A 23,847-nucleotide genomic window follows, 5' to 3' on the forward strand; every position below is an offset into this window, starting at 1 on the left:
CCTCCTTTGGCCCAGTGGGGCCCAGCGCCCTTCAGCAGGAGATGGAAGAAGGGTTCTTGATGAGGAGTGGCCCTGGGCACAGCAGGGCGGAGTGCCCGTCAGGCGGGTGGGCGGGGCTTGGTGCCCTCCCGGTGCCTTTGTGTCGGAGCTGCTTAGTGCAGTCCAGGCATGGACGCTGCGCCCCCGGTAACCCAGCATCACTGGGAACAGGATAGACCCGTGTTGCGCAGGTTGCCCCTCGGCCCAGGTGCGTGTGAGGTTCTGCGTGCCTGCCCTCCTGCCGTCGGGGCAGCGCCCTTCCTCGCGGGGCAGGGGCTGATTCCTCTCTCCCGCCCTCCTCCTCTGTGAACAGCAGCCCGCCACTCACCCACTTGAAGCATTCTGTCCCGGTGCAGGCCCTGTGCCTCATTGCCAGTCACCTTCAGGACGTTTCATCCGCTCAGGGAGGAGGTGCCTGGCCTTCGGTGTCTGGTCCTCACTGAGCGCGGTATCTCGCAGGCCCCTCTGCATCACGTGTCCAGAGCCACAGTCCTCTGGGAGGCTAGCGCACCCTCACGTGACTGGCCGTGCTCTGCTGGGACCTTTGGTGGCTTCTGTGTCAGGCTATGTGGGTCGCACTGTGGCGGGCACACGAGGCTTTTTGTGGCATTTCCTCACTGCCCTTGGGCACAGTCAGCTGGGTTCTGGCCACCTTCATCCCCTGTGCTGCAAGGGCCCTGGCTGTCCGTCCTCCTCACCAACTCCTGTCTCTTCCTGATCCTGGCATCTGGTGGGTGCAGAGCACCTCCTGACTGCACTTCCTGCTGCCAAGGGATGCCAAGCCCTGTGTGGTGCCGGCACTTGGATGTCTGCGCTGGGGAACCTCGGCCTGCTTTTGGATGGGCCCACGTGTGGCGTGCTGGCCGGCAGTGAGCTGCGCATCCTGAAGCGTGTGGGCCCAGGGCTAGATGTCAGTCAATCATTCATCATTCTCAGAACCAGGGTCGCCTGGTAGGCAGTGCTCACCACTGAGCTGCACCCCAACCCCTTTTAAATATCACTGTGAGACTTGAGTCTTGCTCAGTTGCCCAGACTGACCTGGAACTAGCATCCTCCTGCCTCAGCCTCCCGAGCTGCTGGGATGACAGGGTCGGCTGCTGCGTCTGGCCATTCACTATTTGTTTTTATGTACGCACACGTGTGACTTGTGACTTCCTCTTTCACAAAACACAGCGAATGTTATGGATTGTGGAGATTATGAACCATTTCGATCTTCTTTATAATTTGGCTACCAAAAAATCATTTAAATGGCATGCACAGGCAGGAGGAGCAGCCTGCACGTCCCCTGCGAGGCTGGTGTCCCTTGCCAGTGGCACGTGCAGAAAACTGCCCTGCCCTAGCTGCTGTCCGCCTCTCATGGCAAGTCTGTCTTGGAACGTGGGTTTTGAGGTGAGAGCATGTGTTAGCCAGCTTTGGGGTGCAGTGACCAAGGCACCTGGCAGGAACGGCTGAGGGGAGGAAAGGCATATTGCGGCTGCTGGTTGCAGAGGTCCAGTCCGTGGGTGGCCGCATCTGTACTGTGAGCCCAGGTGAGGCAGAGCATCCTGGTGGAAGGGTGTGGCAGAGGAAGGTCGCTCCGTTAATGGCAGCCAGGAGGGAGAGCTAGGCGCCCAGCGCAAAGTGTGTGATCCTGCCGGTTACGGTGCCCTCACCTGGAATCCCAGCAGCTTGGGAGGCTGAGGCAGAAGGATGGCAAGTTCAAAGCCAGCCTCTGCAATTTAGCAAGATCCAGACTCAAACTAAAAAGGGCTGGGGATGGGGCTCCATGGTTAAGCGCCCCTCGGTTCAGTCTGTACCAAAATCAATCAATCAATCAATCAGTCAATCAATCAATCAATCAATCTACGTGACCCCAAGGGCACAGCCCCAGAGACCTGCTTCCTCCTGCCCGTCCCACTTGCCTGTGGTCACTACCCTGTAAGCCTTCGATTGTTAACCTACTGAGGTGGTGGCTCTCGTGGCCTCGTAATTTTATCTCCTGCCTTCACATGGCAGTGTTTTGGGAGACCTCAGTCCACACCAGAGGAGCTCTCCTGACAGTGTGGTGTCAGTGATAGGCTGCATGCACCTTGGGGTCACTCCCTGGACCTGTGGGGTGTGGGGCTCCCATTTTCCAGAGGCAGTCCTGGCGCCAGCCTAGACCCCAGCAGCTGCTTTCTGGTCTTCCAGCCTGGCCCCCGGACACACTGCACCTGCTCCCTGTGGCAGAGGCCTGGCGAGGGAGGCAGCCCTCCTGCAGGAGCCCCATGGGTCTGGAGACCCCTCCCTATGGCCACCTGGGGGAAGAAGAGCCAGCCCAATGGGGAGGTGGCCAGGGCATGGGAGCTGGTGGGTACCACTGGGTCCTGGCACATTCCACATGGGTGGGAGACTTGGGAGGGCAGAAGAACCTGGCTGGGCACCTGGCCCCATGGCCTACCCACCTCTGTGTCCCTTGTGGTCAGCTATGGAAGAGGGAGCCACCGTGCAGTCCTGTGGCACCGGCACAGGATGCCTGGGGCAGGCTGGGCTCAGGAGGCAAAGATGTGCCAGCCACCGCCATTGCCTGTGTGGGGCACCTGAGGCTGGGACCAGGTGGACCCGGGGGGTCACACTGGGCCTGCCCTTCACCTGCCGCCCCTTACCACGGCCAGCAGGGCAAGGGGCCTGCCTCAGGCGGCAAGCTTCTGAGGACAGACCCCACGGTCCTGGATGGCATCTGGGTGTCTGGGTGGAAGGGTAGGAAGGACCAGGGTCCACGAGGCTGTGAGGCCCTTGGAGTTGCAGGTGAGGAGTCAGGGACAGGCCCTGGCATAGGTGAGGGTCTGGCTGGGCCAGTGTGGTGGCCTGGGCCCTGGGCCTCCAGGGCTGGGCAGAGCTGCAGAGGGGCAGCCTTCTGGGCAGGCAGTGTCTGTGACTGGGCATGCCAGCGCCTGTTCCCTGGAGGCTGGTGACAGCCCCTCTCTTCCAGCACAGTGTGGACCATCACCATGGCCACAGCGCGCCTCCTGGCCGACAGCTTTGGGTCTGCCCGGGAGAAGCTTCGAGAACTCCGAAGAGTGGAAGCTGTGGGACTGGGCTTGGGACGGGGTCCTCTCCATCGGCAGCCCTCACCAGGCCAGCTGGGGGCGTCCCACAGAGTAGCTCGTACTGCTGTCCACTGGCACCAGCCCCCTGTACCCCCGGTGGTAGTGGGGTGGTTGAGGGCATGTGGTGGATGCAGGGCAGGTGGTGAGGAGGCTGGTGGTCCCTCAGCCTTTCTTCCATTTGCATGGAGGTGGGAGCTGTCTGGGCTTCCGGATCCGGTCCTGCGTGGGCTTCTTGGGTGCCTGCTGCCCTCTAGTGTCCACTATCAGGAGCGCCTTTGGGGAGCTGGCAGGCCACATCTTGGTGACCTGGAGCCCTTGAGGAGGGGGCCTCCTGCCTTTCACTTCCTGGGTCACTCTGGTGGGGCTCTTGGGATGGGCAGGTGGACTTTTAAGACTTTTCTCCTCGGCCCTTGGGTCTGCGCGCTTAGGTTCCTCCTCTTCCATCCGGGAGGGGCTCTGGTGTCTCCACGTGCTTTTGGAGAGTTTGATCCAGAGATTTTGATCTGCCAAGGACTACCCTTGCCTGAGATTGACTGAAACCTTTCCCTGGCTGGCGGGCTGCCAGTCACCACTTGGTCCCCTTAGCTCCTGGGACAGGTGGGTGCTGCCCCAGCCTGTGGCCTCCTTTGTGAGGACGGCCCAGTGCCCGATACTTCCAGCGCCAGCGGCCCGTTGTGCGGTGAGCACACTCAGCCGTGACCACCCCTCCGTGCCAAACACGCAGACTTGTTCACAGGCAGCGGGGACGTGGGAAGCGAGCCGCCGGGCCTGAGCCTCTGCTCCCTGGGCCAGGACTCTGCCAGCCAGGCCAGTACGAGAATGCCCAGCCGGCCGCCGGTGGTGGGCTCTGCCCCGTTGCGGCTCCTTGCTGGTGGGTGTGTGGAAGGACGCGCTCACACAACCTTCCTCACCCCGGACACACAGCAGGCCCTGCTGTCCCGAGCACACGTCTGGCTGATGAGAGGATGTCTGGATCGGAAGCTGCCACCAGCGACCGCAGCTCAGCTGCTGATAAGGACAGCTTTTCTTTCCAAGGGTCCTGCTTAGAATGAGCCCACTGGCTTCCAGTCTGGCCTTGGCGTTTAAAAGTCGGACGCCTCTGTTTTTAATTAATTGTAGTCATTGTGGCCTCTGTGCTTGGCACAGCGCCACGAGCCGCCCCCCGTCCCCCGGTGGCCCTGGGTGTTTAGCGTGACCTGCGGGAGAGGGAACCAGGAGGCAGTGGGGCGCTGACTTGCTCACCTCTCTGCTTTTCCCCAACAGGTGTAGTGCCCACACAGCTGCAGCCATGGGGTCTGAGGACCATGGGGCCCAGAACCCCAGCTGTAAAATCATGACCTTTCGCCCGACCATGGAAGAATTCAAGGACTTCAACAAATACGTGGCCTACATAGAATCGCAGGGAGCCCACCGGGCGGGCCTGGCCAAGGTGGGTGATGACTAATCCTGGCGCAGCGGTCAGTCTGCCTGCACGGTGCCCGCTGCCGTTCCCTCTGAAGATGTCCCCGTGCAGGCTGGCTTGTCCACGGGCCACTCCCACCGCCTGCTCGTCAAGTGCTCTCGGGCCTGCAGGCGTCGGCGGGTGTGAGTCGGACCCGCGGCCACGGCCCAACAGCCTTCTTGGTTCTGGGAGGCCTTGCTTTCCCGCTGTGTTCCTGGTGGAAGCGTTTTGTTTTGTGTTTTGAGACAAGGTCTTGCTGGTCTTGAACCCGTGAGCTGCAGCCAGCCTCCCGGCCTGCGTCGCTGGGACTGCAGGTGGCCACCCTGCCTGGCTGGAAGGGCTTTTTTCTGAGACGACCGTGCACGGTGAGAGGGAAGGCGCAGAGGCAGCCCTTCCGCAGCCCCTGTTCTGCAGCGACAGCCTCCGGCACACTGCGGGGCACAGTGTGGAGAGACAGGCCCTCTGTTGCGTGCAGGTGGCCACAGGGGCTGTCACGTTCCACGCGTCCTGCGGAGGGTCTGTGGGTCTGTGGCTGGCGGTGTGGAGTGTCTGACGGGCTCGGCCGACGCTTGCCAGATGGGTGCCTGTGCGTCCTACTAGCTCCTGCGCAGCGGCACCTTTTTCTGGGAGGGACTGTTCTCTGTCACTTAGCCCAGGCAGATGGTCTACAAAGTGCCAACGGCGAGCACAGTCAGCCCGGGGCCCGCGACGGCATGGCTGAGTGGGCAGGTGGCACGCCAGTAGGCTCTTTGTGGGCCTCGGAAGGTGAGCCTCACGTCCTTTTCACTTGCCCAAGGTGCTCCTCTTGGTGTTTTTCTTCCAACCACCTTGAAGAAAAGGCTCTTATCTCACCAGCCTGACAGGAGTGGGCAGGGGCTGGCTCTGACCTGGGCCTCAGTCGCCGGCCCTGAGGCTGTGTGTCCCCTGCTGTGAGGCTGACCGCTCCTGCCTGCCTGGTTCTGCCTGGTGCTGTGGCTGGCTTCATCTTTCTCCTGGTGCCTGCAGGACACCCCTGCCCTTGCGGCCTTGGAAGCGCCCCCACGCCTGCCCTTGGCTTTTCTTTCCTGCACGCCTCTGAGGCAGGGTGGCTGTTCTGCCGCCACTGGCTCCAGCCTCCGTGTGGCTCTGCCCGTCCACGCCTCCTCGCGCAGCCTGCCCAGCTCCACGTGGCTGGAGCTTGCAACCTCAAGAAGGCTCTGGAGCCGTGGCCTTTGCCACCCGGCTGGTGTGGGTGGTCTGGTTCCCTTGCCTGCCTTCACCTCGTGCCTGTGCAACTGGCAGGTGGCCGTGGCCTTTGCTCCCCGTCCAGCCTTGGTCTCCTGTGGCTGGCCCGCTTTGATCTAGGGCACAGCAGCCCTTCCTGAGTTGGGACCCATGCCACCCTTTCTGTCAGCAGGGTCGGGTGGCTTAGTCTCTGGCTATCCTGTTCTCTCCTCTGAGACTCCTTTAAGTGCCACCTGTCCCTTCCTGCCCTTATCGTTTCACTTCAGCCTGTTTCCAGACCCGTCCTCGCCTCTGTGTTTCGGTTTCCAAGCTCTGTCCCCGCCTCCCCCTCCACCGTGCTCCTTCCCCTTCGTCTCCTTCGGCTGTCCCGGGAGCCTCGGCGTCTCTGCTCTAAACTTGCTCGCGATTCCAGTGGGCTGATTTTTTGCTGGCCGATGAGAGGATGGGAAACCCAGGTGGGCCGTCCTGTGTGGCTCGTCCTCCGCCTCCATTCTGCTGGCCCTTTCTCCTCTCGAGGGTGCCGCAAGCGCCGTGTGGTCTGACCGCAGGCCACCTTTGCCTGGGAGGGCAGGCCTGAGGCATGCTCGCGGGCAGAGCTCTTGGCAGCTGCAGTCACACGGGTACCCAAGTGTGGCACACCATGCACGCCCGTCCCTCCTCCCGCTGCTCTGTGGGGACAGATGGGCTCAGGGAAGCATCTGCTCTGGCCCCGGGCACCTCCGTTTCTTCCAGATGGGGCCTTGGCTCTTAGGGCTGCCAGCCTCTTGGGAGAAGGAACGCAGTGTGCTGCTGGCTCTGCTCGAGCCGTGGGGACGTGGGCATCCCCCTCACTGGCTCTCCTCACCCTGACCAGCCTTTGTGCGCGAGTGCTGGGGGTTCCTGCTTCCGTGGGAACTGTGTTGTTTACTCCCCAGGATCTGCAGGGCCGCTGAGACGGGCAGGTTTTATAGGTCCACTGACCAGGACCCTGGAACCCCCCAGGCATGAGCCTCAGCGGCTCTGAGGATAAATTGGGGATCCCAGAGGCCAGAGGTAGGTCTCGTCAGCCCTCCCGGGAGGTGCTGACTGGAAAGAGCCCGAGGAGCCCGGCTTGGGGTTCCACGGGGGGCTGAGATTGTTGGGAGGCGGCCTGAGCTGGGTGTTTCTGAGACTCCTTGGCCCTTCTGTGTCCACCTCAGCCACCATGCCTGGGCACCTGGGAGTGGTGTCTGGCACAGGTCGTCTGCCTGCTGGTGGGCTGCTTCCCCTGGTGTCCTTAGTGTGGCCTCAGGTCTGCGCACAGTGCCTGCGCCACCCATGTTCACCTGGCTGGGTGTGGTCCTGTGGCCTGCCCGTTCTTCCTGGCCTCGGCTGAGCTGCACAGAGGGGCCAGTGCAGGACTGTGCCAGCCCGGAAGGTGCGAGGGTGGCAGGAGGGTGCGGTGTTCTCCAGGTCACGTCCCTCGCCTGGGACCTCCGTGGGTCCCGTCTTGGCGGGACTCGGAGGCCGTGGCTTGGGGTGTGGCTTTGCGAGCAGCTCACTCCTGTGGTTCACATGCCTGCAGGCCAGGGGTCACAGGGAGTGCCCTTCCTTTTGTCCCATGTGTGTGCCACAGCTGTGCCCTTGGCGGAGGGGCAAGGAACGAGGCCGCCAGGGAATGGAGCACTGGGGAAGGGAGCGTCCTTGGTGGTGGCTGGCCGGGGTCATGCTCCAGCCTCCTGCATGCGGGAGCTCACCGTCTGGTGTGGGCTGGCCTGGCCCCAGCTGGTGGCTGTCTGGAGGTGGAAGGCACTGGCTCTGTAAGGAGGGGCGTCACCTGCATGGGTTCGAGGCCACTCGGGGTCACAGGTCCGCAGCCAGCGTCCTGGGCATGGAGTGTCGTGACTGCCCCCTTGAAGTCCTGGGAGATCGCACCTCAGAGCTGATGCCCTGGCAGTGCCCAGGCGCTGTGGCTGCCCTCGACGGCGGGTTAGAGGGGTCCTTAGGACCGCCCTGCGCAGGCCCTCATCAGCACCACCTCAGGGGCTCCCCGCCCTGTGCCCTGGGCTGGCTCGTGCTGCAGTGGCATCCTGGTGCGACAGTGCTGAGCAGCGTCCCTGGCCTCCACCCACCGCAGGCCAGGACAGCTCCAGGCTTGAGAGCCCAGAGGTCCCCAGGTCAGGCTCGCCCCTCTGGGCCCCAGCCCTGCCTGCTGTGGTGGTGGCGTGCTGGCTCCAGGTGCCTCCCTCTGCCGTGGGCCTTCCCAGGCGACAGCAGTGTCCTGGGGGACGGCCAGTGTCAGCAAACAGCTTCCCTGCGTCCTCCTCCTTCCTGGTTCCCAGGGCTCCTGGCTGATGAGCGGGAACAAGCAGCTCAGTTCCTGCTCCCAGACCTGAGGGACCCCGCAGCTGGCTCGGGGTCTGGAGAGGGCACCATGGGCCTGCAGGGGGCCATGGCACCAGAAGAGGCGCTTACCCTCACAGGCTCAGGCCTGTGGCCCCCTCGTGGATGGGAGGTGAGAGGCAGAGTGGATCCCTGCTCCCGCGCCATCCAGGACCTCCTCTGTCTTCACCGCCGTGTGTCCTGGCATCCCAGTTGGCATCTTGGCCACAAGTCCAGGCATTCTGGCCCGCGTCCTGCCAGGCCTCCCTCTACCTCCATTTCCCCAGCTGTCAGGAGTGGTGCTGCCCCTCCCCCCAGGCGGGCCCCTGCAGACACAGCACTGCGCACAGCTGGGAGCTCCCGTCGTGCCCATCCCCTCCTTCAGGAATCACCCCAGCCCTGGATGGGGACTTTGTCTTCCAGAACTAAGCTGGCCTCCTCGCAGGTGCTGGGGGGCCCAAGCAGCCCCACAGTGGTGCTGCAGGCCTTGTGTTCAGCGTGGCTCTGGAGGGGTGAGTGGTGGGTCTCAAACAGAGGCTCTGCGTGCGGAGGCACCAGGACGCCAGCCCCACCTGCTCGCTCAGCTGTCGCCATGCAAGCACATGGTGGGCCCTGGCAGTCTGGGCCCTTCCCGCTTCCCCGTGCCAAGCGGTAGTGGTAGTGGTAGCGACAGGGCCCTGGCTCCGCAGTCAGTCAGCACCAAAGTCTCGGGGCCGAGGAAGCCCAGCTGCGACCCGGGACACCCGTGACTCCTCGCTTGGCCTTGCAGATCATTCCCCCGAAGGAGTGGAAGCCGAGGCAGACCTACGATGACATCGACGACGTGGTGATCCCTGCCCCCATCCAGCAGGTGGTGACCGGGCAGTCGGGCCTCTTCACGCAGTACAACATCCAGAAGAAGGCCATGACCGTGGGGGAGTACCGCCGCCTGGCCAACAGCGACAAGTGCGTGCAGGCGGCCCAGGCGGGGTCGGCACCCACTCAGCTCTGCACCTCAGGAGGGGCGCGGCCCGCCCACCTCATCCCCTCAGGGCCACGCCTAGTCTCCTGCCCTCCTGTGTTTGATGATGGTCCTTCAGAGAAGGTCACCTCCCCATGTACCGCCTCTGGGTTCCACGTGGGCCTGAGGCGCATGCCCCAGTCACCCCAGGTTCCCTCCCCTACCCCTGGGTAGTGGGTCCTGAGTTCTCTGCCCAGCCATGCCTCCAAGCCTGTTTCCAGCCGGGTCTGGGTCCTGGGTCTTGTAGGTATGGGAGGGGAGGGAGGAGGTGTCCTGTGAGGGCAGAGCCTGGCCCACCCTTGGTCGGCAGAGACGAGCCACCTGGGCTCGGAGCTCCGCTCCAGCTGCCCTGGGGTGTGTCCCGACTTAGGTCCCGGCCCAGTGCCTGAGGGGAGGGGAGTCCTGAACACCCGGTGCCCCCCACCAAGGGTCCCGCTGCTCCCGCCCCGCCCTCAGCCTCTGGGTGCTGTTCACCAGGTACTGCACCCCACGACACCAGGACTTCGACGACCTGGAACGCAAGTACTGGAAGAACCTCACCTTCGTCTCTCCCATCTACGGGGCTGACATCAGCGGCTCTCTGTACGACGACGTGAGTGCCAGGCCTGAAGGCCTCTCGGGTCGGGTGAGGGCTTCTGGGGCAGGACCAGAGCTGGGTTCCTGGCAGGCTGGGGCAAGGGTGCCCTGCTGCCCACGGGCTCCAGCGACACACTGCATCTCGAGTGGACGGGTCGCCCAGGCATTGCCACCTGGCCCGGAACCCCTGCCTGAGCCGGCGACGCCCCTCGCCCACCGTGGTGAGGCTCGTGTGCCTTCCAGGGCCTTCTCTGGATCCTGGTGACTCCAGCACCCTCTCCTCCTGGTTGGAGCACTCCATTGTCTCACAGACCTGCGCCCCGAGTTCCGAGCTGACCAGGCCCCTTGCTAGATTCCTCCCAAGTTGATTCTTGCCTCTGGCCCCGATCTGTGTTCACTGGCCATGCCACCTGCTGGCCAGGCTCATCTGAGGGTGTGCAGCAGACAGGGTCACCTGACCGCGGCTCCGAGGCCAGGGAGGCAGGTGTGGCAGGTGAAGGGTCAGTGGGCTCCTGGGATCGGGAGACTGCTTCCTGAGACTCAGGGCTACGTGGCACAAAGCTGCCCGGCTGCAGTGTCTGAGCCTGCCCTTCTCCTGTGCCCGCACGGGAACCTTGGCCGAAGCTGTGCCCCTGCCCTGGGCTTCACGCAGAGGGCGCCTCCTGCCTCCAGGCCAGCTCTGTGCAGGCAGCTGAGGGCACCGCCTGAGTCCTGCTCCTGGGTGGGGCTGGCGTGGGAAAACGCCACTGCAGAGGAGGCCCAGGACCCTGCTGGGCGCCCGAGGATGAGCGTGGGCAGCTGGGCTCCCCTGAGCCCTCGGCCAGCGCCATGCCTCCCCTGCCCTATGGCCCGTGGCCTGTGGTCCTTGGGCTCCAGGGTTGCCACCTGCAGCCCAGGTGTCTGCTCCTGAGCACGGGCCCCTGCAGAGGTGCTGCAGGCTGGGCGAGCTTGCTGGAGCCCCTCGTCTGAGCATCTGCGTGCTCCTGGCCCACCATGCCTTCCAGGCCTTGGCTGCCCCACTGAACGCACGGCGGTGTCCCTGGGCCACAGCTTGCAGAGGCCACACAGCCAGCCTCCTGGCTTTGGGCACTGAGGCCAGAGCTGCTCCCTGTTAGGTGCAGTGGGGCACCGTGCCTGGGCACATGCTGCAGCCCTGGCACTCATGAGGGGCATGACAGAGCCGGTGGCAGTGGCACCCCAGGGGAGGTCCAGGAGCTGGGCTCCTCATGCCACCTCCGCCTCCTTCAGGCCCAGCTCAGGCCACAGCCCCCAGCCTGTGCCTGGTGCCTGCAGCAGGGCCAGGGGCCTGCGCCTGAGCAGTCAGGCGCCACGGGCAGCCCGTTGCTTGAGGTCCAGCAAATGTTCCTGAGCTTCCTGAAGGGTAACTGGGCATTGGTACTGCCCCTGTGGCAGCAGCGGCCTCCCGTCCTCCTGCTCCCCTGGCAGCAGTGATGTCTTGTTGGGCTCAGGTGCCACCTGGCCTCCCTGGCCACTTCTAGGAGGAAGGCCTCCTGGGCAACAGTGACAGGAAGCCGCTGGCCCCTGACCTCTGGGAGCAGGGCAGCAGCTCTTTCCAGGCCCTCCCTGCCGGGGCCCACACTTGGGCAGTGCCAGCAGCGCCCATCCTCTGTGTGCCAGCCCTTGCCCTTCGTGACTAGTGCTCACAGCGCCCAGATGCCCTGCCCACCTCAGGTCAGGGTGCCAAGGGCCCGCGCCAGCTGGCCACAGCTGTGCTGCCCGCATCATTGTGCTGCGGGGGACTGTGTCTGGCAGCCTGAGCGCAGGCTGTGGGGGCAGAGCAGCCGGGCAGGATGGCTCCTCTCGTTGCCCCATTCTCATGTGTACACTGGCGTGCGCAGCGGCCTCCTGCGTGTGTCCTGGTCCTCAGCTCAGTGGTGCAGCACCTGCCAGGCACATCCGAGGCCCAGGGTCCACCCCAGCACAGAAGAACTGCACAAAACCAGACAGTGGCATTGCTGGTGTAGCTCACGCACCACCCAGTTAGCGAGAACGCCGGGCTTGAGAACGCCCGTGGGGTGAGGCCATCCCTGCCGTCCAGTTCAGATTGCTTCATCCCCCGGAGGAGGCCTGTCCTCGCGCTGTGCCCAGCTCCTCCCCGGCCCCTGCCACCCAAGAGTCCACATCCTGTCTCTGCACCTCCTGTCCTGGAGGTCTCCCTCCAGTCACTGGGTCACATGTTGTGGCCTTGTGGTCTGGTTCTCACGAGCACTAGGTCCTCAGGTTTGCCCACACTGTGGCTGTGTTACGAGTGACGCTGCAGGTATGCATGGGACCCGCTGTGTCTGGCCACCTGTCTGTCCAGAAGGACGCTGGTTGCTCCTGCTTCCTGGCTATCGCCAGCTGCTGCTGTGGACATCTGGGTGCGTGTCTGTAGGAGGGCCTTATTGCTCTGGGGCAGACAGCTGAGGTTGGCCCTCCTGGGCTGCTTGCTGACTCCACGTTCATTTTGCCGAGGATCCGCCACACCGGGTCTTTTCTGGGGCAGCTGCAGCACGTCTTGTTCCCACGCAGGGCCCAAGGCTCTGGCTCCTGGGAGAGTGCCCAGTGCTGGCTGTTGGGTGTTCCTGGGTCCAGCCTTCCTGTGGGTGTGAAGGGGCCTCACTGTGGTTGAGGTGGCTGACGATGCTGAGTGTCTTTTTGTGTTTACTGGCCGTTCCTATGTCTTCTTTGGAGGAACATCTACTTTTTTCTTCTATCGCTGTGCTTTGGTGTCTTATCTGAGAAACCATTGCCAATCCCCAAGTCCTAACAATTCACTCCTATTTTCTTCCAAGGGTTTCGTGGTTTTGGTCCTGTTTCTGTGACATGTTCTGCCTTCTTTTGCTTTGTGTGTGGGGGGTGGACACTGAGGGTTGACCTCAAGATTACTTTTTAGTTTTGTTTTGAGACTGGGCCTTGCTAAGTTGCTGGGCTGGCCTTGACCTTGCCATCCTCCTGCCTCAGCCTCCCGAGTTGCTGGGGTGGCGGGCGTGGTGAGCTCCCTTCTGTACACATTGAGGTAGGGTCCAGGTTCTCTCTTGCATTTGGAGGCCCAGTTGTCTTTGCACGATTTGCAGAAAAGACTGTTATTTCCCCATGAGTGTTGATGCCAGGTGGGATCTCACATTCATATTTATTTTTTATTTAAAAAAATTAACTTAAAAATTTTAGAGAAGTTTTAGTTTAAAAAAAAATTAACTAGGAAGTATGAGATTTCCCACAGACCTGTTCCCACTGCTGAGCCTCTCTCACTGTCAGGACCCACCAGAGTGGGGCGTTCATGACCACTGACGAACCTGTGTGTGGGTGTGTCCTGTCACTGAAGGGTGTTCTGTGCCCGCGTGTCTGGACAAGTGTGTGACGTCGCTGCCATTGCAGTGCCACAGAGTGAGCTTGCTGCCCAGAGACCTCTGCCCCTGTGTCCGCCCGCCCCTGACCCTGCAGAGGCTGGCTGGTCCCGTGTGCTCCTGCCCTCTGCAGAGTCCTGCAGCTGGGTGACGGGCTGCTTTTCAGGCTGGCTTCTTCAGGGGGACGATGGCAGGACTCCTCCAGTCTTCTCCCTTCCTCCTGGTGTCCAGCATGTCCAGCTGGGCAGGCTGCAGTTCCGAGCACTCTGGGGGAAGGACTCCTTTGTTCGGGTGTGGGCAGGCAGGTAGAAGCCCGGGTGTCCTGCGGGGGCGTGGGCCTGAGCAGCTCCCTGGGTGGGGGCTGCCAGCCGCCCTCCTGCCGCACGGTGACTGTGCCCTTTGCTCTCCAGCAGACGCTTCCCGCTGCTGCAGGCCCCCAGCACCCTGCATCTGGTCACTCTGGGGTGTGGGGACATCTCCTGCTGTTAGGATCTGCATGTCGGGTGCTGAAGGGGCAACCCCGGTGCTGCCTGCCACCCCGTGCTTCCTTTGCCGAGTGCCCCGTATGGCATGCGTTCCCCTGGAGGCTTCGGGCGGCAGCCCTTTGCCAGCCACGTCCTTGCAGACGTCTTCTTTCGGTCTGCGGCTTTTCTCCTCATTCTCTTATGGATACTTTCTCATTGTTTTTATTTATTCATTCATTTTTTTGCGGTGCTGGGGATTTGAACCCAGGGCCTTGTGCTTGCGAGGCAAGCACTCTATCACTTCTGCTCTTAAATAACAAATCAGAAAGCGGAGCCTGGTCCTGTGAGCACCCTGCCTCCAGCCAACCTGCGGCCAAGTCCTCACGGGGGATCGAGTCCTGTGTAGGCTCTGGTGGCTGAGGCTGGGTGGCGGGCTGCAGCGCCAGTGGGGATGTCCGCCCCTGTGCGCCTCCTCACGGCCCCTCAGGGACGCCTTGCTCCCCCGGGGTGTTGGTGCCTGCCTCAGGCCAGGCCCCGCGCGCTCCTCTGGCCTGCAGCCCGCCCGCCACATTGTGGTCGGAGGCAGATGGTGCACGGTCGAGGGCTTGGGGACCTGGTTCTTATGCCCTCGCCCTGACGGGGCAGCTCCTGCTTCCGGAGACCTTGCGTACCCCACCCTCACCGCAGGCGGTCTGGAGCTGCCCCTCGCTGTGTCCAGGGCTCCCGCTGGGGCTCGCGTTGCAGAGTCACTGCTGGCGGTGCCACAGGTCAGGGCCTTGGCGCTGGGACAGGAGCTGGCCCACGGTGGTTTTGGGACGTGAAGGAACAGCTCCCGAGCGACTGGGAGCCTTCTCCAGGACCTGGGGTTCCACGTGTTCTTACGGCAAGAGCAGGATGGCCCGGCTGTGGCACACAGAGCAGAGGGTCTGGGGCTCGGCCTGCTCGGAGATCTTCCTCCTCCTGTCACTGACTCAGAGGTGCATTCGTCATCCCCCCCAGCTGCCGCCGCGCCACGCAGTCAGCTCTGCAGGCGGGCGGGGCGTGTGTGGCGGGAGCTGAGCGGTGGGCGCCTCAGTGAAGGAGGCGGGTGCGACCAGCCAGTGCTGCGCGGGGACTGCTGTGGCAGAACTGGGCTCACTCCAGGCGCTCCGCGGAGGACGTCTCACATCCCGGACCCGAGCTGGCAAGCGCAGCCTTCCTGCTCGTCCTGGGTGTCGGGGGCCAGGGCCACGTAGGTGCCCTGGGCGTGGCCAGGCTGACTGCTCTGCCGCCCGCAGGACGTGGCGCAGTGGAACATCGGGAGCCTCAGGACCATCCTGGACATGGTGGAGCGTGAGTGCGGCACCATCATCGAGGGCGTCAACACCCCCTACCTCTACTTCGGCATGTGGAAGACCACCTTCGCCTGGCACACGGAGGACATGGACCTGTACAGCATCAACTACCTGCACTTCGGGGAGCCCAAGTCCTGGTGAGCGGCCGAGGGGAGGCCCGGCCTGGGCCTGGCCGAGCCTGGTTTCCGGGCCGTGCTGGTGGCCACAAGCCTGCAGCGGCAGCCTGGTTTGCCCCTTGGCTCTGGGAGGGGAGGTGAGGTTTCCAGGGCCCGGGAACTTGTGGTGTGCAGTCCAGAGTAGAATCCTGACCGGTTATGGTGTCCCCGTGGCCACACAGCAGCATCTGCCTGTGGTCCTTGTCAGGTGGTGGTGGCGGACGTGGGTATTGTCCTGTGGGCCACAGGCCCGGACCCTGAGTTTCCCTGGCCTGGCTCTTGGTCTCCAGCTTCCAGAGTGGTCAGCAGCCTAGAGGGCTCCCTCCCTGGTGAGCAGGGGCTGGGCCACGCCAGAGACAGTGGCTGCTCTTGTGATGGCCTGAGGGCTGTCCCCCGTCACCAGGGTGCTTCCCGGAAGCTGGCCAGCGGTGCTGCTGGAGCCCTCTCTTCCTGCCAGCCTCTCTGGTCATGACAGCTGTGGGCCATCTTCTTGTCTGGGCAGCCCGTGTTCCTCCTCACCGTCGCGCAGTGGCCGCTGAGCACTTGGGGATTCAAGCTTCTTTGCACCCACCCCCGCTAGCTCTCAGGGGCCTGGGGAGGACGGCGCCAAGTGTCTGGGTGACTGGGGTGGGGTGCCTAGCCTCCGAGGGCGGCTCTGCCCTAGGAAGGGGACCTTTGCTCCCACCTCCACAGACTCCAGGGAGCAGGGCAGACGCAGGAGGAGTGCGGCCTCTCCTCCCCACTCACCACCTCCCGCGAGCCCCCAGGCGCCAGGCTCCCTCCTCCTTGGCCCGAGGGCCTGCCCAGCCCTGTGCCCCCGGCCGCTCTCCCTCCAGCGCAGGGTCTGCCTGGGTGGTGCATGCCCCCTGGGCTTCCATTCCGGGGTGTGAGGCTGCCCTTTGCTCCTGGAAGCATGTTGAGCGTCACACTCAGGGCTGCCTGGGGCAGGATGCTGAGAGGAGTCGAGTCAGGGTCCCCTCTGCTGGCCACAGCTGCGGTGTCCCTCCCTGCGTAGCCACATCGTGAATGATGGGCTCATGCTGCTCCTTAGTGACGCCCTGTGCTCAGGCAGAGTGACCCTCTGTCCTCAACTGTCCCAGGTCACCCCAAGTCCCAGCCCCAAGAACCCTGAGGGTGGAGGAGTGCACAGTTCTCCAAGCTCCAAAGTGCTTACCAGCCGTGTGACTGTCCTCAGGTGTTCTAGAAAGAGGAGCCCGAGATGCCCCTTGTGCCTCTCTCCCTCTGGCTTCTTTACAAAACGTCCAGGGCTGCATTGCCCACCCACCTCCCTTGGGTTTGGGCCTGCTCTGCCTCGGGGCCGCCTGGGGGGCATGTGATGTGCCCTATGGCTGGTGGCAGAGGCAGGTCTGGGGCTGGGTGGATGCTGGGGTGGGGAGCTGAGGGCAGGCTGGTGCCCACAAGGGAGGGCATACTCAGTTCAGGGACGACAACGCCAGGGGCTTCTGGCTTGCTCGGTGATGCCCGTATACCCTCCCTTGCACCCTCATGAGCCGGGGACTGTCCTGCAGCCTGTCTGCGGATTGGCACTGGCTGGCCCTCGCCTCCGGGAGAGCTGCTTGCTGGAGTCACCTGACTTCCAGGCATCCAGAGTCTGCATCTGGTGGGAGGTTGAGGAGGTGGAGGAGGGACGGAGCTCGTTCCCCTGGCCTCTGCGCAGGTAGCTGGCTGCTTACCTGGGGTTGGCCAGGATCGAGTGAGTGGCCCCTGGTGAGCCTGCTGCCTGGGGTGTGACCAGCTCCTCCTGAGTGACAAGCATAGAGTGGCAGCAGAGGATGGGAGGACAGGGCTGGGCATGGAGGAGCCTCTTGCCACCTCTGTGACAAACCGCTCACCTCACAGGTGGGAACCGCACAGGTTCATTCCCTTAGAGTCGTGGAGGTTAAACACCCCAGGTCAGTCTGATGGTCTGGTCCCAGGTGCGGCCGGCTGCCCCCCAGGCCCAGGGTTAGTTCGCGTCCCTCCTCTGGCTCCACAGCCAGCAGCGCCTTCCCTTCTAGGCTCTCTGCGCTGGCTCTCCTGCTTCCTCATGAGGACCCTGGGGTGACCTCCCCGGCCCCACCTCAGAGTCCCTTCTGCCCCGGGAGGTACCATCCACAGGTCCTTGGGAGGAGGAGGGGGACGTGCTGGCCACGGGCACTCTGGACTCGGTCGTGGCGCTTTGCGTGGTTGTCCCAGGGTGGCATTCTCAGGGGAGAGGTCTGGCACAGTCCTCCCACTGAGTCCCCACAGTGACCCATGAGGTGGTACAGAGATGGTGCTCAAGGGACCAGGGGCAGAATGGTGCTCGGGGAGATGGGGACAGCTTCGCATCCACCCCTGGTCCAGGGAACTTCTGAGTCAGAATCATGGGAAGAGATATTGTCCGGTTGGGGACAATTGTCTTTCAAGCAGCCCAGCGCCTGCCTCTGGGGAGTGGAAAATGTCCTGAGCCACCCTCAGGTGACATTTCCTGGTATGGAGGCCTGTGTGGAAAGGACCGAGCTGCAGGACCTGGCACGCCAAGTCCCAGTGGCCACCTCCCATTGCCCTCCTCCCTTGAGGACGAGACTGGACTACCCTAACGGCAGGGGCAGCACCGCAGTTGCGGCTCTGACCCGAGTCCCCCTCTGAGGTGGGGTGGGCTGAGGTACCTGTGTTCCTTCCCCGGCCGCCCCGGGCAGCCTGCTAGCTGCGGTAGACGGGGTGTCCCTGACGGGCGGGTGGCAGTGTGGCAGTGCACAGACGATGGTCTCTGGCTGCCTGCTGGCTCCTGCACACTTGCATCGGGGCCATGGTGTGCGCGTGCATGTGTGTTGGAGGCCCAGCTTGTTGGTGTGAGCACGCTCTGAGCGAGCCCGCTCTGACCGGTGGTGGGATCTGCAGGCCCGGTCCTGCCCCCGAGGGCCACTAGGTGGCGCCCCCGCCCTTCTGCTCTGGTCCGTGCACCTTGGAGTGTCCTGCGCTCTGCCCTGCTCACCACGCCTGCCTGGGGCCGTCCTCGCTGGGAATGGCCGTGGGGGAGGACAGTGCGGAGGGGCAGGGCAGGGGGCACGCTCACCCCCAGATGCCCTTGTCTGATTGGGGTCTCGGGCAAGAAAGACCCATCTCTCCACAAAGCCCACAAAGGAGAGGCAGGGAGAAAGGCCTGCCCCCACCTTCACAGGAGCAAGGGGCCTGCCAGGCGGCAGGAGCACCCAGCACAGGACTCTGCCTTCAGACCCCTCTGTCACCATGGGAACGATGGGGCACGTGAGGGTGGTCATGGAGCCCCTCCTGGCCAGTGAGAGAGGGCTGAGCCTCTGGAAGGTGGCGAGAGCCACGTTAGTGGCAGAGCTCTGGTGGCAGCCCGTGCAGCTTCTGTCCACCTGAAGGTCCTGGTGCTGGGCGCCTTCGCTGCTGCTCAGCGGGGACAGTGCTCCCTGAGAAGCGGTGGTGGGTGGGCAAGGCTGGGCGGGCCTGCAGGCTCCTGCGGCACCATCTACTGCACATGTGACCCTGGGATCTGGGGGGCCCGGCCCTCTGCCTGCCCGCTGCCCCTCGCCTGCCCTGGCCTGCTCCGGTGGCACCTGTGCTCAGCATGTGGGGAGCACTGCCCACCAGCCCTGGACGAGCACCCTGCGTGGCCCTCGGTGGGAGGTTTAGGGCAATCGCCAGCCAGCCCAGCCTCAGTCCAGCCAGCCTGTTCTGCAATGGGGTGTGCCCCAGCCCCGTTACACTGCCCCACACTCCCTGTCTAGGGCAGGCAGGGACCAGGTGGCTAGGTGGCAGCCCTGGTCTGCTTTTGGCATCAGTCTCTCTCAAGCAGGCCCAGTCCCTCTTGTGTCCCCAGCCCTCAGCAAGGGCCAGACAGGAGAGGACCCTCAGGATACCTGGGCTTGGGGTGTCACCCAAGCCTCTTGGATCCCTGTGTGCCTTGTCCTGTGCGGCACCTTCCCTCTTGGGAGAGGGTGTGGTGCCCGCTGCTGTCCTCACCTTACTGGCCCTGAGCGGGCCCCTGGCAGATGAAGCAGATGCTGCCTATGCGCTGTGCTTGGGGTCTGCCTCTTAACGACACTGCTTATGTCTGCACTGGCTTAATTGTGACCGTTTGGGGTACTTTGCGGCGTCCCTGGGTAAGCGGTGGCGTGCGCAGGCTTGCAGAGTTTCATTAAGCCTTTCTGGGTCTGTTGCTACTTGGTTGGTGTGATTTGTGTCAAAGTGACGTGAGCAGCCTGGTGTCCATAACAGCTTGGAGCCAGCTCGGGCAGGCCAGCACCAGGACTGCTGCTGTGGGCTGCGGTAAGCTGGGGACGAGGGCCACTCCCCCTACTGGCCTCCCCGCTTTCCTGGTCGGCGGCCACTGTGGGTCTGCCTTCTCTGGTGCCCAGGACTGGCGGGCAGTGCGCTGCTAGGAAACGGGTGCGCTGCAACTTGTACTGGTGCTCAGCAGCTGGCTCGGTCAGCGCTCGGTCACTGTGACCAGACACCTGGGCTCAGCTTACAGAGGGGAAAGGTTTTTTGGCTCACAGTTTTGGAGGCTTCAGTCCACATGGTGGGACCTGCTGCTGTTGAGAGAGGCAGCTTGTCACGGTGGGCACACGGAGCCCACGCCCTCCTAGTGGCCGGGAAGCTGAAGCTGGGTAGACACCAGGTCCTGCCTGCAGTCTTCTGGAAGGGCATGCCCCACCAGGCCCCACCTCCTGCAGGCTCCAGCAGCTCCCAGCTGGGACCAGGCCTTTCCCACCTGGCTTGGGGGACACTCCAGATCCAAGCTACAGCCGCTGCTGTCCGTGTCGCTGGAGAAGAGGGACCCCAGGCGGGCCTGAAGCAGAGCGGGTCCTGGTTGACCCCGTGAGTCTCAGTTCTGGCTGCCTCTGTACCCGAGAGAGGATGCTGCCTGGCCACTGTCCTGTGCAGGGTGCCCCAGCTCCTTCCCCACTGCCGGAGGCCAAGGTCCCTCTCAGCCTGTGGGTCTCCAGTGAGTTCCACCTGCCCCTGGGGGCGGTGTGCCAACCTCTGACCTGCGTGCCCACGCACCAGGCAAGGGCTGGCAAAGGCCTTGGGTACCGGTCTCCCTTGAGTCATTAGGCTTGGCGACAGCCTGAGGGATCTGGATTTGGTACTGGGTAGTGTGGGGGCTGTGGACCCTCAGGAGGCACAGAGCCTGGGCCTCCATACCAGCCAGCAGCTGCCCAGATGCCACCTCTGTGCTCCCAGCTCACAGGCTGAGACCCACTGACAGGCGGGGCTCGTGCCCTTGGGCTCCCGCTGTCAGCAGTGGTGACCCCCTGTGACCGCACGTGTACTCCACTCCACCCTCCAACTGTCACTCGAGGGATTCCCCTCCAAGCCCTTCTGTCTCCGTTTTCCTTGCTGCCAGCTCCCAGGCCATGGGGGACAGGGCACCCCATCACCTGTGAGAGCTGAAAGATGCCTTGACCTTTGAGAGGCCGCAGGCGGCCCTGGTGCAGAGAATTTCCCCTTTTGATTGGCAGCCTGGAGCAGGCTTGGCACTGCACAGGGTCTCACAGGAGTGGCTCTGAGGTGGGTAGGAGGACTTGGGCTGAGGGTGCCCGCCTGGGCCTCTGAGGCTGGGTGCTCCCCAGCGAGGGGCAGCCGTGGAGGCAGCTAGCAGGGTTGTCACTGCTTGGCTGCAGGCTGGGCGGAGGGGGCCCCTGGCCACTGGTCTGATACCCTGGGAGGCCAAGCAAGGCCCTTCTTAGGGCAGGGAGGCTGCTGGCTACTCCTGTGCCCCCTGCTGTCCCCTGCCTGGCATGCTGGCCACATCCAGTGTCATCTGTAGGCACCAGTGGGTTGGGCAGCTTCTGGGACAGGTGCCCTTCTCCTCTCCACCCTTCGAGGGCTCCTGGAGCCGGGCTTCAGGCAGCACGCAGGGCCCACGAGGGACCAGAAGGTGCAGAGTGGAGGTGGGTAGCCCTCTGCCACATGGTGCAGAGTTCCAGGGCTCACGTGAGGGTATCCGGGACCCGGCTGGTCTGTGCTGGCCACGTGGGACTCTGTGGCCCTGAGGCTCAGCACCCGTGCCTCCGCCAGCATCAGGGACCTGGGCCCCATTCCCTGACCCTAGATTCCACCCACTCCGGCAACTTGAGGGACCCTTCCCAGCCACCCCTGCCCCCCAGCTGCTGCAGGGGTCCAAGATGACAGAGGTCTTGGGGGAGCTCCGCGCCTCTGCAGCAGGGGCCACTGTCGGTGCCCTGCAGTTAGGAGTGCAGATGGGTCCCAGCCTGCCAGCGTTGCAGACTGGTTTTAGTAACTCAGCTCCCTCATGCAGGATGCTGTCCACGCGCCAGAGGAGAGCGCAAGATAGACGTGCGCTCCCACCCCTGCCCCCGTGCTCCCTCAGACCCCGCCCACCCAGGTGGCTGTGGCGGCAGCAGCCCCAGGGTGCTGTGGGCAGGCGGCGCGGGCCTCGGCCAGTGGGGAAGCTGCTCCCCGGGAAATGGTGACAGGCAGCAGAGCCGGAGCACGCCGGGTCTGGACGCGGCCTGGTGGTTGCCTGTCTTGTCCCCGTTCTTCCTCCCCGAGCACCTGGATCTGTGTCCAGGGTCTCATGGCTGCTGGGGCTGCTGAGGAGGTCGCCTTGCCTGTGTCGGGCTCTCTGGAACTTTTATGAAGCGCAGGTCCCTTTCTGCCGCAGGAGCAGCTTCCCAGAGAGGGTGGTGGCCTGGGGGCCTGACACACAGGCAGGTGGCTCCTCTGAGGGCGCTGGCAAGGACTGGCAAGAGCTCTGATGCCCAGCTGGCTGGTTCTGGGTGCAGTGTCTGTGCCCTGGGTGCCAGCATACCTGGCACAGGTGTGGTGTCTGCGCCTGTGCTGGACGTGGCTGTGGCAGGAAGGCCTCTGCCTGGGCTCTTCTCTGGGCGAAGGAGCACGGCGTCCGGGCGGCTCGCTCCTCACACGTTCTCCTGACCATTGCACAGTGGCCTGGCGTCTCCAAGGCTCGTCCTGGATTCCCGCAGGCCTGGCCACCTGCGGCACTCGGTGGCCCTGGAGCGTGTGTGCCTGTGTGGGTCTGCATGTGCACTCGCCGGACTGCGTCCAGAGCTAGAAGGGCAGGGGTTCCATGAGCTGGCTGAGACCGACTGGCCCACCTGCTGCCCAGGGCCTGTGGGGAGTGCCGTTCTCCAGCTGGGCCTCGCTGTGCGCCACGGAGCTTGGCAGGCCGTGCCTCGGCCTGGGCGTGGTGCCGCGGCCAGGAGGGCCTGGGCACGCGGGAGCTTATGGAGGGACAGCTGTGTTATCCCTGGCCCAGGTGCCCCAGCCCTGCTTACTAAGGCCTTGGCTGCGCTCTTGTCACAACTCCTCTGTCACGCCGAGGCCACCGGCCCAGGCCTTCTGCTTGTCCAGATTGGGTAGCAGTTCTGGAATCAAGGCAGCGGCCCCCAGTGCTGGAGAGAGACGAGTCTCAAATTGGCGTCTGATTGCCCTGCAGCGAGAACGGGACTGTCATCAGTGACTGGAGTCCGAGGGGCACGGCGCTTTGGGAGAGGTTAGGCACAGCAGGTGCTGTCGTGCCCGCTCCCCGTGGCTGTGTTGGGACCGCCCCCAGGAGCAGAGCACACAGAGCCGCCCAGCCCACCCACAGGCGGCTCAGGGATCGCGGGGCAGCCGTAAGGTTGTGTCTCACCCAGAAAGCAAAATCCCCACGTGCTGTCCCCAAGCCAGCGGCTCTGGGCTGGGGATGTGCTGCTGTCCCAGGGGACTGTCCCACCACCTGCTGCAGGTCTGGACGGCCAGCAGCTTTGTGCAGATGGCTTGTTGGTGAGCAGGCAGTGGAGCGGCCGAGCCCTGCCCCTGGCTCTGTGACCTGCCCCGCTCTGGGCAGCGGGCCCTCACCTTCGTCGTGGTGGGCGTTTCCCAGACCCCTGGCACACTCCCTGCAGCAGGGCCCTTCTGATGGCCCCCAGGACCAGCCACGGGCGGCTGTGGCCGCGGCATTGACTGAAGGCCCTGTTCTGCTCAGATTCTTCCGGGTCCCTAACCTCCCCCTTTGGGCCCAGGGCCCCTGGTGACGTGGCCACCTGGGCCTGTTGTCGTGGGGTGGCATGCAGGCTCTTGTGGAGCCCCTGGCAGGCCTCCCTGTTGTCCCTCCTTGGCAGAGCAGCAGACGTGGATGGAGCACTGTGGCCCCCACCCCACGGGCCAGCCTGTGCTGCCCGGCCCAGCAGGCAGCTGGCCCTGCCTGGCCCTTTCCGTGCTGTACTTATCAACTGAACCTGACTCTCTTCACAAATGAAGTATTTTAATCATCAGAAAAATAGGAGAATGTGGCGGGCAGCCTGGTGCCCGGTTCTCCAGGTGGTTGGACGTGATCGTGGGTGGCAGCGCGCGGTCGAGGACTTCCCATCTCTCCTGCTCCTCTGTGTCACCTCAGGGTGGCGTTAGTCTCCTGCCATGCGTGACTGTGAGGCAACAGCTTGTGCTCTTGTGGATCCACAGTTGAAGCGGAGGTGGCCGGTCCTCAGCCCAGGGCCTGACCCCAGGGTCGCAGGGCGCGGACATGGGAAGGTGCCCCTTTCGGTTCCTCAGGGTTGTTGGCAGAGTCCAGTTCCTGGGCTGGGTGGACCGAGGCCCCTGCTTCCTTGCTGCTGCTGTGGGGGCCACTGTCCCCATTGCCAGGCTGCTGTTTAGCCTTGCAGCATGGCCCCCTCTCCCGCCCAGCACGGGGCTCAGTCAGGCCCACTCTGGGGAATCGCCCTTTTCCAGGTCTGCCCACTAGGGTCTTTAATGACATCTGCCACCTCCCCAGCAGCCAAGAGGAATGGCTGAGTGGTGGAGCAGCGTGGGCCCCGGGCCCGAGGCTGGGTCGCCTAGATTCCCGCTGCCCCTTCCCCAGCGTTTCTTATTGTGGAAGGT

At 63.9% G+C, this 23,847-nt stretch overlaps 1 protein-coding gene across 1 annotated transcript in view; it reads left to right on the plus strand.

Moving 5' to 3' along the window:
- KDM4B (lysine demethylase 4B) overlaps positions 1-23,847 on the plus strand; it is a 116,202-nt gene that overhangs the window by 31,550 nt on the left and 60,805 nt on the right. The window contains 4 exon segments of the mRNA XM_079116302.1: positions 4,371-4,536; positions 8,882-9,057; positions 9,590-9,704; positions 14,777-14,970. Of these exon segments, the coding sequence (XP_078972428.1) occupies positions 4,396-4,536; positions 8,882-9,057; positions 9,590-9,704; positions 14,777-14,970 (626 nt within the window). The 5' untranslated portion in view covers positions 4,371-4,395.

This window comes from Sciurus vulgaris, assembly GCF_902686455.1.
Source record: "Sciurus vulgaris genome assembly, chromosome: 16".
Taxonomy (NCBI): domain Eukaryota; kingdom Metazoa; phylum Chordata; class Mammalia; order Rodentia; family Sciuridae; genus Sciurus; species Sciurus vulgaris.